Below are 12,902 nucleotides of genomic sequence, written 5' to 3' on the forward strand. Positions count from 1 at the left end.
TCCATTTTGGAATAAGGCTGTAACATAACAAAATGTGGAAAAAGTGATGCGTTGTGAATACTTTCCAGATGCACTGTATATATATATATATATATATAGATAGATATATATATATATATATATATATATATATAGATATATATATATATATATATATATATATATAGATAGATATATATATATATATATATATATATATATATATATATATATATATAGATATATATATATATAGATATATATATATAGATATATATATAGATATATATATATATATATATATATATATATATATATATATATATATATATATATATATATAGATATATATATATATATATAGATATATATATATATATATTTTATATATATATATATAGATATATATAATTATTTTTTCCAAACTTAGTTTTCTAATTTCTATATTGTTCCCAAATCATAGAACTTGGGAAATAACACATCACTTAATTAGCCCAGGAGTCCAATTAAAAACAGAAGCTGGTTGGAACAAAAACCTGCAGGCCACAGGACCGAGGTTGGAAAACCCTGGGATAGAGGAACATTTAGTAACAGTGACTGCTGCAGGCACCATCTTTTCCTTTGTTTCTGCTGTAACTCCATCATCAAAATGGGATACACCTGTCAAATGTTCAGACATAAACTAGAGGTGCCTTGAAAATGCTGCATATACTGTACATTACTGGCAACAGCCTAGTTTAGGTAATCTTGAGAACTGATAAAAATGTGCTCATTCCACTGTCTGACATAAGACTGAAAGCAAAATCTTTGATAATCTTGGGTTCATGTTAAGCAACCAATTCTCTGTATCAGATCTTAAACTAGGTGAAGCTATATTAGTTTAAAACTACTGTATTAAAGTAACACACTGTTACTTTAAAAAATGTTATGTGTAAAGACTTATCGGTTGTGAAGTTTTTGACACTTTATATAGGCAATGGTCATTACCAAACACTTCTATAGATTTCTGTGTAGACTGCGAATAAACTAAAAATAAAATAGTAATTCCTATGTACTACTAGAATGTTCTGGAAACTTCTACTTATTACTAGAATTTTTTGGGAATTCCACCTTAGTACTACAATGTTCTTTGTTGAAATTTTTTTCATTATTTACTAATAACTTAGCCAGTTAGGAACTCTGTACAAAGGTACATAAGAAGTATTATGAATACAAAAAAATGTTCAGAATAATGTTTCACAATCAGCTTGAAATTTCACATTTGTGGACCACACCATTACAGATACAGCAAGTATAGATTACTGCTAGAATCCATAATATTGTAGATTTTATGCAGTAGCAAAGAGTTCCAGTTTGTATAAGGAAATTATTCAGGTTATTCTGTCTTTGTTCTGAGACTGAACAATTAACACTAGAATTACCAGAGCCTACGAAAAAACTTGTAAGTCCGTCCCACCTTAAACTGCTTCTTAAATCCCTTCACACCTCTCCGCCAGCGCCCTTTGTCTTCTAAATGTGCTGATAAAGAGAAGCTTGGAGCAGCCGGCTATTCCATCCCCCCACCAATTTAGAACGTGCACGAACTTCTCCCAGCTCATGCCTTGATTGAGTATCTGGGAGTGAAGTGGAGTTTTAGAGTGGAAATAATAGATCGTTATTTGGAACACACGCATTTCATGTCTGTTCCGTTTCTACAGTAATCTGTGTCAACACGTTGTTAAAACAGAAACTTTTTTTATATTCTAGTAGTAGAAGACAAAATGTAGGCATAAACTATATAATGTATGAAGCCTGAAGTCCAAATAGCAAAGAAACATTTTCACAAGAATAACACAATTGCGCTTTTATTCAAAAATATAACTGCAGAAACAAAAAGCCGCCTTAACATGCGACATTGACTGCAGCGTATCGTAACTGCCTCCGTGGTTCAATAGAATCACTTCCCGCTTGGGAATCAAAAGGTCACGAAGTTCGATCCTGCGCCACTCCGTTTTGAGAAGTAAACTGCTCTTAGTCTTACTGTTTTAGAATAAAAGCATACATTTGATTTCAGTCTGTAACAGCCGGTGCAATTTATGATCCTTGTAAAGGTTAGCTTTTTTTTTTTTTTAAATTAACTTTTCATTCTCTCAGTCGCGTTCAGAATCAATCCATACAACCCCATCTGACACGGCTGTTTTCACTAAAGACGCTATAGCTCTGCAGTGTACCACGATGCATACTAACGCCCCCCCCCCCTACCCACCTACCGGGTTCTGACACACAAATGCTGGCGAAGCTGCCTTCTTCGTATCTCACCGTCACTTGCTTTTCTTTTTATTCAGTTTTATTGAGTGTTCCTGCCAGTCCCCGCATGTTGCTGTATGCTGTTTCTTTTGTACTCCAGGACATGCAGAGGAAAGAATGGTAAAGAGCAGTAACTTTGGCACTATATGCAATAATCAGACACTCCTCATCTGCCCGTGTCGTTCAAACACAGTAACATATATTGGTGTAAAAGTATAACAAAAGTGCACTTTTTCCATCGCCTTTTCCTGTAAGAAGCAATGTACACACTTTTCTCTATGCTGTGGTTTCTATTACACACCTGAAAGAAAGAGACAATACATGTGAAAATATCCAGCATACAGCAACATGCGGGGACTGGCAGGAACACTCAATAAAACTGAATAAAAAGAAAATCAAGTGACGATGAGATACGAAGAAGGCAGCTTCGCCAACGTTTGTGTGTCAGAACCCTTTTGGGTGGGTGCTTTAGTATGCATCGTGGTACACTGCAGAGCTATAGCGCGTCTGTATTCTGTTTCTTTTGTACTCCAGGGCATGCAGAGGAGAGAATGGTAAAGAGCAGTAACTTCGGTGCTATATGCAATAATCAGACACTCCTCATCTGCCCGTGTCGTTCAAACACAGGAACATATATTGGTGTAAAAGTATAACAAAAGTGCACTTTTTCCATCGCCTTTTCCTGTAAGAAGCAATGTACACACTTCTCTCTATGCTGTGGTTTCTATTACACACCTGACAGTTCCCACACACCCAAGGACCGTCCTTCCTACATTTACGACACGTGTACTTGTTGCAGTGTACACACCTCTCTGTGCTATGGTTTCTATTACACTGAATGAGCACCTGACACTGTACTTTCTTCCCTGGGGGAAGGTCCTGCATCAGAGAATTTCCAGTTCCTGCATAAATTCACACCCGATCTGACGCTATTCGTTTTCAAATAATATTGCATTAGTGCGATTATATTTTCACATGTATTGTCTCTTTCTTTCAGGTGTGTAATAGAAACCACAGCATAGAGAGAAGTGTGTACATTGCTTCTTACAGGAAAAGGCGATGGAAAAAGTGCACTTTTGTTATACTTTTACACCAAGATATGTTCCTGTGTTTGAAACGACACGGGCAGATGGGGAGTGTCTGATTATTGCATATAGTGCCGAAGTTACTACTCTTTACCATTCTTTCCTCTGCATGTCCTGCAGTACAAAAAGAAACAGCATACAGCAACATGCGGGACTGGCAGGAACACTCAATAAAACTGAATAAAAAGAAAAGCAAGTGACGGTGAGATACGAAGAAGGCAGCTTCGCCAGCGTTTGTGTGTCAGAACCCGGTAGGTGGGTAGGGGGGGTGGCGTTAGTATGCATCGTTTTTACACTGCAGAGCTATAGCGCGTCTTTAGTGAAAACAGCCTTGTCAGATGGGGTTGTATGGATTGATTCTGAACGCGACTGAGAGAATGAAAAGTCAATTAAAAAAAAAAGCTAACCTTTACAAGGATCATAAATTGCACCGGCTGTTACAGACTGAAATCAAATGTATGCTTTTATTCTAAAACAGTAAGACTAAGAGCAGTTTACTTCTCAAAACGGAGTGGCGCAGGATCGAACTCGTGACCTTTTGATTCCCAAGCGGGAAGTGATTCTATTGAACCACGGAGACAGTTACGATAAGCTGCAGTCAATGTCGCATGTTAAGGCGCTTTTTGTTTCTGCAGTTATATTTTTGAATAAAAACGCAATTGTGTTATTCTTGTGAAAATGTTTCTTTGCTATTTGGACTTCAGGCTTCATACATTATATAGTTTATGCCTACATTTTGTCATCTACTACTAGAATATAAAAAACATTTCTGTTTTAACAATGTGTTGACACAGATTACTGTAGAAACGGAACAGACATTAAATGCGTGTGTTCCAAATAACGATCTATTATTTCCACTCTAAAACTCCACTTCACTCCCAGATACTCAATCAAGGCATGAGCTGGGAGAAGTTCGTGCACGTTCTAAATTGGTGGGGGGGATGGAATAGCCGGCTGCTCCAAGCTTCTCTTTATCAGCACATTTAGAAGACAAAGGGCGCTGGCGGAGAGGTGTGAAGGGATTTAAGAAGCAGTTTAAGGTGGGACAGAATTACAAGTTTTTTCGTAGGCTCTGGTAATTCTAGTGTTAAACAATGCAGAATGACCATGTCACACGAGCAAATCAACAACAGAAGTAGTTTAATATGAAGAAGATCTGCATTTCTTCTGGCTATGTCATAGTCCTCACCTTAGCCTGAAATGGTGTGGCATGATCTAAAAATATATGTTCATTCTAGACAGACCAACTGAAGGATTTATTTTGTTTACGTTATTGCTGCTAAAGCAGGTTGCAGTAGAAACTGAATCTACAGGTTCCACTAGTTACTAAATCAAAGGGGTGCATGTTTTGTCTATCCTTGATCTTAATATTTTGGACTCTGTGTTAGAAAATATAAGAAAACATGCAACTTTGTGTTTTAAATATGTTTAATTAGTTGGTTCATCTATTACCATGATTTTTAAGTTGTATAATGTGTATCGATATTTTATTTTCTCTAAAATACTTCCATATAAGTTTCATTTATAATCAGGACTATGTCAGAATGGACAATGGTTTTATTTGTCACATCAATATTTCTTTCTTTGAGCAGAGCACACACATACAGCATGCACAATATACCATTGACATATAAATTGCATAGCATATAAACATTTTGGTGTTTACGGTATTAGTAAACACTGAACTCTTCACTATTTTTAACGCATACACACCTAAATATCATAGTTCTCTATAATTTTAAAGTATATTTTTGGTATTATGTTATAGCTGTCAATTTATAGCCTCTCTCCTCCACACTTACAAAAGCATTATGTAAATGGTAATCAGTTAATCAAGTCTTGTATATTGTTACACATACTGTACCATCAAGTAAAATTCAGTCTTCAACTTTAACTAAGTAAAACACAATATGGCCTACTAACAAATGACGAGGTGATGCCTGTGCATGTCCAAAACACAGTCTGTCCATTAATTTAACCTTACTGATTTGATTACTTACTTTACTGCCATTATCTGTGGTAAGGCATACTTTTCAGTTTTCTTTTAAATTTCAAGATGTAAATGTATTTTGAAGGCCTTGTACAATTATCTTGTTGGTGTGATCTTCTGGAATATAGCTTGTTTGTATACACACATTTTTAATTCCCAGTTTTCTATTTAGTATACAGTGAAGCTCAGGCAGGGCTCACATGTTTTTTGCTAGACCTCATATTTGTGGTGGTTGTAAAGTATGCAACATGGAAGAGTTTGTTTTTTTGTAATTTTCTCTTAGGCTACAAGGTATAAAATTTGTAATGCAAAATTTACCCCTGGCCAACTCGTATTGAGGAGCCATCATTTTAAAAACCCTCTTATAACCTGCCTTTTCGACTATATTGATGGAGGGTCCGTGCCTTTGCCCTACTTTTCACTGTTTTTTTTTTTTTTATTGTAAAGTTCACAACGAGAAAATTAAGCTACTAATGTAGCTTATTTTAAGACGATGGGATGGTGTTCAGAAGCATGAGAGGAAAAATGTGCAGTTTCTCTCAACCAATGGGTCACAACATAGTCATAGTTTTCAGTCATGGGTTGCCATCTGTAGGTCACAACTCCCCCAACATCAAATCCCTCACTGTCTGGCAAAATGATCTACACCATTGTGTGATACTTTTTCTCTTTTCTAATCACCAAACACTTCTAATCAAGCTTGATTTACCAAAGGGACCCCAAATGCTATTCTAATTGTGCTTGTTTCACTCAGGGGGCAATTTTAAACTGTGGAGCAAATGGGTAAATCAATGAAATATGTGTATTTACCCCAAACGGTATTGAGGGCACTGTATATTGCATTTACTATTAAAAAGGCACTGAATGTTTTGAAAATGTGCACTGACTATACAGTTAAAAAGGAAGTAAGACTCTTAAGAGCTGTTTCCCCAATTCCTTTGGTTTCCCCATTGAACAAAAACTGACAAGTCTAACTGAAAAACATCTTTATAAACATTAAGACACATTATTTAAAGATAAACCAAAAAAGTTTAGATCTTGATTGAATACTGCCTCAACAGTTGATGTTGTTCGAGATTTTTTTTAAAAAGTCAAATTTGTATGAAACAAAACATCTCCTATTCTACTGCTTTCAAACTTTGAAGTTATGCAGCATTTCAGCATACATGGATGTAAAAATAATGTTTATTGATGCCTACTTCTATCTTTTTTTATACTAAGTGTTTTCTCCAACATTTTTTTTTTTTAAGTCTGTGCTGCTCCGTTTCTCTTCCTTGGTGACCCTAAGCAAGTGCTTATTTTACTTAATGGTTAATCCAGGGCTACTTTATCATCATGAACCGCTCTGTATTCTCCAAAGATGTGCCTGTAGCGGCTCGCTAAAGAGCACTGCAGTGTCCACCTTCTCTATGTTCTGTCTGTTTAGGACCCCTTTACTGAGCTGAGGAGGCATTTAAACTTACCAAGGCATGCCATCACCCCTGACTTGTGTGAAGTGAGCCGGTAAGCTATGCCACATTGCGAGGAGTATGAAAAAGCCGACAGAACAGGGAATACTGTGTGTGCCTAAAGACGTAACTTACTAAGCATGACATCTTTGAACTTTGGAGAACTATTCATATATCTCTTCACTACTGGTTGCAGCTTTTGTTTGAATACAACAACAGCCATACTTCTTCCTTCTCCAAACCCAGCAGAAGAAAGGATGCAGTCCCAAAGAATAGCCTACTTTTCACAGCATTATAATTGCCAAATTAAAAATGTCAGTTAATTTTCTTTTTTCTATGACATCACCAAGTTTCAGTCAGATCATTCAAAGCATTTTTGAGATTTTGGAATACTTAGTTTTTCTGTCATAAGGAGGGGAGTTTAACCCAAAATGCTGATATATTGAAATGTCCTTTCTTAGTTGATACCTAGTGCTCTAGATGTACCATCCTGCCAAATTTTGCCTTTTTAAATTTGAATAATTCTTTTATATTTCTATAATTTCAAATGTTAATTCTTCATTATAAATGGACATTTTTGTTTCTTATCAATAGTCCTTTAGACTCTTTAGCTTTATATAACATATAAAGCATATTAAAGAAAGAAACATCCTCTAACAGGACAAGTCGTTAATGTGGCATAAGAAAAGCTGTTCATTGTATCTTTTAATTACTCCTCGGCAAAATGTCTTAGAGCATTCTTCAAAAGCAGTCTGTTACAGCATGGTCAGAATAATTAGAGAAACAAAGAATAGGGGTTTACATACAGTGTCAATCAATGCATACAGTTTACTCTGGTTGGTTCGTTGGTTTACACTCAAATGACTTGTATAAAGTTAAAGTCTATTATATTCTGGTGGTTCTTATAACTTTGAGTTTACCCACTACCCTTGGAATTTCTGTGCATATAACAACTGTCTATTCTGGTTGTTCTACAGGACATCAGCTTATATCTTAGTCACCTTTCAGCACATTTTGTTGTTCACTTGACCTTTATCTGATTTCTTGATATGCCTGAAAAGGTTTCCAACATGTATTAACCCTTTATGCTATTTCTTTAAGATTATTGCTAAGTTACCCTAAAATTATTCTTCCACACTGGTCAAGTAATCTTTTTAAGAAGGAAAGTAATACATGTGCAGTTTCTGATAACACAATAACATGAAAATATTTTATTCATTCCTTTGCAGAATATTCTTACTGCAATGAAAGAGATGGTTAAAGATCGTACATCTATTTTCATCGCTCACAGACTCTCAACCATTGTAGATGCTGATGAAATTATTGTTTTGGATCAGGTAAATAATATATGTTTCTCTTGTTTACGTAGAGACCTTTAACTTAAAAACTGTGTTTTTTATTTTAATTTTATTTAATGGTTAATTTAGATGTTTGGACTTGCATGTATTCACTTCAGCATAAGTTTGTTATTTCTTCATTTTTTTATCCAAAATATGACTGTGATTACCTGCAAATATTGTTTTCAAGCTACAACTAAATTGTTCAATATTATTAAATAATGGCAATCAAACCTATAAACTTAAGAATAATTTTAATGGTAACAGACTATTTATCCCAATATAGCAGATCAGTCCCTAACTTTTGCAGAATAAAATTCCATCAGGTTTTAAAGGTCCTCAAAAAACTACTATGTACAACACTGCTTGGTTGTTTATTCTCCATGTCTGTGGTTCACTGTTTGAAAAAATATTTTCCAACATTTGTGTGAAGTTTTTCATTAACAGTTTTCCAGCTGTGTTCTTGTTGATGAACTCATTAGAAATTGATGTCCATTGCACAAACTCCCTTAATAATTTTAAAACTTTCTGTATATTCTCCTATTAATCTTAATTCACTTAAACTCAAGCTCATATCTTTCGATCTTTCCTCATAGTTCATACTGTGTAGTCCTGAAACAAATCTAGTTGCTCTTCAATGGAGTTCCTTTGAATCCTTCCTTGTAATACAAACACCAGATCTGCACACAATATAGCAGATTGGCCATTAGCTGTAGTATCCTTAAGAATGCTCCCCCTTGAGATAGATGTTGCAAAAATGTCCTTCAACTGTGGGAAGGGGTGAAGCTATGCTGAGAAGGCAATTTTTAAAGGAGACCATGCAGAGTGTGTGAGAGAGACAGAGAGAGCGAAATACTGACACACTTAAAGAATAACACTTACAAGACCCACTATTTAGCTTAAATCCATTGGCCTAGATGCATCGCTGGTGGCAAGTCTCTGGAAGTATTTCTAGATCAGCTGGTGAGTATAAGTGGTGTGAAGCGGAGCTGGCTGCATGAATATGCAGGCAGTGGATACAGCACAGTAAAGATCATTGGAGCCTGGAATATCACAGTGGTGGTGGTAGCATTACAGGGCAGTCAAGGAACGAAGCCTCCATTAAACCTCATGTACAGGAGAGACCTCTGTTCCACAATATATTAGTGTTGAAACAATACCAAAATTTCAAACTTGGATACCAAGAAAAGTACTGAAATTTAATACCATTTTCGATACTTAACACAGTATAATGTTACTCAAAAATATTTTTATTCCAAATTAAATATACAACCTTTTGTAAGTTTTGATGAGGTAGAAAATCTACACAATAAATACACAAACCCACACTAAGTAGACATTTAAATAAAATGAATAGTAATGCAAAACAGTCTATTGAGCAGGAGGTAACTTTAAGCAATAAATAAGTACATTAACAGTAGTGCAATTCTTTTGAAATACAACTAAAAACAGGCAAATCAATAGCACACTTTAATGCTATACATTGCAATGCAAACTGTGCAAGTTACAATCTTGTTGATCCTTCCAAATTTTTTGCAAGGAAGGCTAGAATGTGAACGTACTCAACCATGAAGCATGCCCTTTTTGGGCAGCAAGTTAGCCCAGACATACTAAAAACACACAGTGTACAAATACTTTCTTGCAAATTGAACAAGATGAGGTAAGTTTTTCTTGTTTGTTTTCTACTATGTCAGTGGATCTTCTTCTGCAGTAAGTGCAGGCATCTTCTCCGTTCAGATGATGCAGTGTGCTGAGATTGCTGAATTGTGCTCTTCTTTTCCCCCTGTATGTTTAACAGGCCTTTCAGGTCAGTTTTGCTTTTTTCTGATGGTTGTTTGGTGCTAGAAGAGGGTGTTTGCTCAAACTGAGTTTCCACTTCAAGCAAATTAACACTGTTATTTAGCATGTGTTTGACTTCCTGTTTTAAACCAACAAAACTGCCTTTAAACCTGGGGCAAGAAATGTGGACGTGTTGAGAAAAACTGACACCGTGCATTTCCTGAATGGTTATGTAGCATTGTTTGCATAAATTAACGAAGATACTACAAACTTGAACCATGGGTGGGGGTAATCATTACACTTCTGTTTCCTAGAATTTTGTCATTATACAGTATTAGCACGGTGAGCACTGTTAGCTGATGGCAGACTGTTGAGTTAAATACAGAGGTACTAGAGTCTTATTTTGGTATTGGTATTTAGCACTTTTGTGATTTTTATATTGATTTGATTTTCTTACAGAAACATGAAATAAAAAAGAGCATAATTTTTACCTTTGCAGCTTTTCACTATCATTGCACTAGGACTCCTATAAACCCCCTCTCCCTACTTTCTTTCCTCCCACTCCCCTGCACCTATGGCAGTATACATAAATTAAGAAAATGAACACCAGTGCTACGTATTGACATGTGGCGTATTGTTGTGAACCACTTAATACAAAATGTTGAATCTTTATATTATATTTTTTTTGATAACATTTTTAAAGGAAATCTATACTAATAAAAGGCAAAGCCCTCACTGACTGACTCACTCACTGACTCATCACTAATTCTCCAACTTCCCGTATAGGTAGAAGGCTGTGATTTGGCAGGCTCATTCCTTACAGCTACCTTACAAAAGTTGGGCAGGTTTCATTTCGAAATTCTACGCATAATGGTCATAACTAGAAGTTATTTTTCTCCATTTACTGTAATGGAGTTGAGCGCGAAAGCCGCGGGGCGGAGTTTCGTGTGACATCATCACACCTCCCACGTAATCACGCAGTACGTAGAAAACCAGGAAGAGCTCCAAAAAGCACTGAAGAAAACATGCATTATATAATTAAGAAGGCAGCGAAACAATTAGAAGCGAGCGAGTGACATATAAAACCATATTCAGCGGCTCACGTGAACTGACGCATTGCGCAGACAAGAAGCAACAGTTCCAAAGAGTGCTGAACAAAAACCGAATTACACTGCTACGCTCATATAGATAAACCACAGTGGCGCAATAGTAGAGGCTTCGCCTCTAGCGCCGACGTCCGAGGTTCGATTCCCGAGAGGGGATGCACTGAGTATGAACGCGCTTCCCGATTCATTTTGCCTCGCATCCCCTTGGTTTGAGACGTATGAAAAAAATATGCGGTTAACGAGAAAGACAGATCACCAATTGAAGCTTTATGAATAATGGATACTTTATTCGCGATCAATGATTGTTTTGGTAAAGCCATACTCAGTGTATTCATTAGATGAACGGTAAAAAAGTAAGAGCGAGGGGAGGGTAACTTATTGAGGCACGCAGGCAAAACCACAATAACACGCGGGCTCGATGTACTGTAGTGCGTGTCAATCTGAATTGCGCGATCACATTTGAAAAAATATATCTTTTCAAGTTCTATTTAGTCCATATGTGTCAAACTCAAGGCCCACGGGCCACATCCGCCCGCGTAATTATATCCGCCCGAGATCATTTTATATACTGTATTATTGTTATTAATGGCCCGGGATATGAAGCGCTGGTAACACAATAAACTACAGATCCCATAATGCAGCGCTTCAGCTGCCTTGCGACACTTACGCGTTAATCAAGTCTAGCTTATGATGCTGCAAGTTATTGTGAAGCTAGCCCACACGATGCCGAAGAGAAAAGGTGATTCTGAACATAGAGCCTTTAAAAACCGTTGGGAGGCTGAGTATATGTTTACTGACATTGCCGGTAAACCCGTGTGTCTCATTTGTGGAGCTAATGTGGCTGTAATTACAGAATTTAATCTAAGACGGCACTATGAGACAAAACATCAAGATAACCTGAAAGACCTGAATGCAATGCACAAGATACAGAAAGCAGAAGAGTTAAAGAAGAATCTGACACTTCAGCAGACGTTTTACCCGTGCAAAATCACAAAGTGATTTCAAGTGAAGCTACTTTTATGGGAGACACAAATGCACCAGTGCAACTTGCCCCACTTTCCCTGTTGCCAAGTAATGTTGAACCAAGTCGGCATTACGGTGTTCCCAAATACACATTTTGCTGATAAACTGAGCGTACTTAGTTCGCACGGCGCTTTGGTGACTTTGAAGAACAAAAAAAGAATTTTGAGTTGTTTCAATCCATTTGCCGTCGATGTGGAAACTGCACCTGTGCAGATTCAGATGGAGGTGATTGAGCTGCAGTGTAATGGCACACTGAAGGCAAAGTACGATACTGCACGGCCCGCACAGTTTATTCACTCCATTCTCGCACAAATGCTCCAGCTCCGTCTACATGTGGCTCAAACCTTGTGCATGTTTGGTAGCACACATCTGTGTGAGAAGCTCTTCTCAGTCATGAAGACTAACAAAACAGCACACAGGAGTCGCCCCACTGATGAGCACCTGCAGTCCATCCTGAGAATCTCCACAACACATAACCTCTCACCAAACATAAATGAACTTGTTGCCAAAAAAAGATGCCGTCCAGCTCTGATAAAATGACATATGAGCAAAGACAACTGAATGATTTGATTTGTTATTGCTGAAAAGAACAAATTTTATTTATATTTCCAGGTTTTGTTATGCACCATGTTCATATTTGAATTTGTATAATTTTGACAGGATATATTTTTATGGAGAGCAAAATCTTTTGGGATATTTAAAATTTAAGTTTATTTTTTATATAAAATTACATAAGAGTAAAGAAATTTGAATGTTTGTTCTTTTAACGTTTACTTTATTTCTAACTTGTATAATTTAGACAGGATATATTTTTATGGAGAGCAAAATATTATAAGTTATTTAAGGTTTGAGTTGATTTATTCCGGAAT

At 36.4% G+C, this 12,902-nt stretch overlaps 1 protein-coding gene across 1 annotated transcript in view; it reads left to right on the forward strand.

Moving 5' to 3' along the window:
• Nucleotides 1-12,902, forward strand: part of LOC120538159 (ATP-binding cassette sub-family B member 7, mitochondrial-like) — a 122,746-nt gene that overhangs the window by 55,335 nt on the left and 54,509 nt on the right. Inside the window, exon 8 of the mRNA XM_039767597.1 lies at nt 8,018-8,125. Coding sequence (XP_039623531.1) covers nt 8,018-8,125 — 108 coding nt within the window. The remainder of the gene's footprint in view (nt 1-8,017; nt 8,126-12,902) is intronic.

Source organism: Polypterus senegalus, chromosome 10, assembly GCF_016835505.1.
Source record: "Polypterus senegalus isolate Bchr_013 chromosome 10, ASM1683550v1, whole genome shotgun sequence".
NCBI classification, from domain to species: domain Eukaryota; kingdom Metazoa; phylum Chordata; class Cladistia; order Polypteriformes; family Polypteridae; genus Polypterus; species Polypterus senegalus.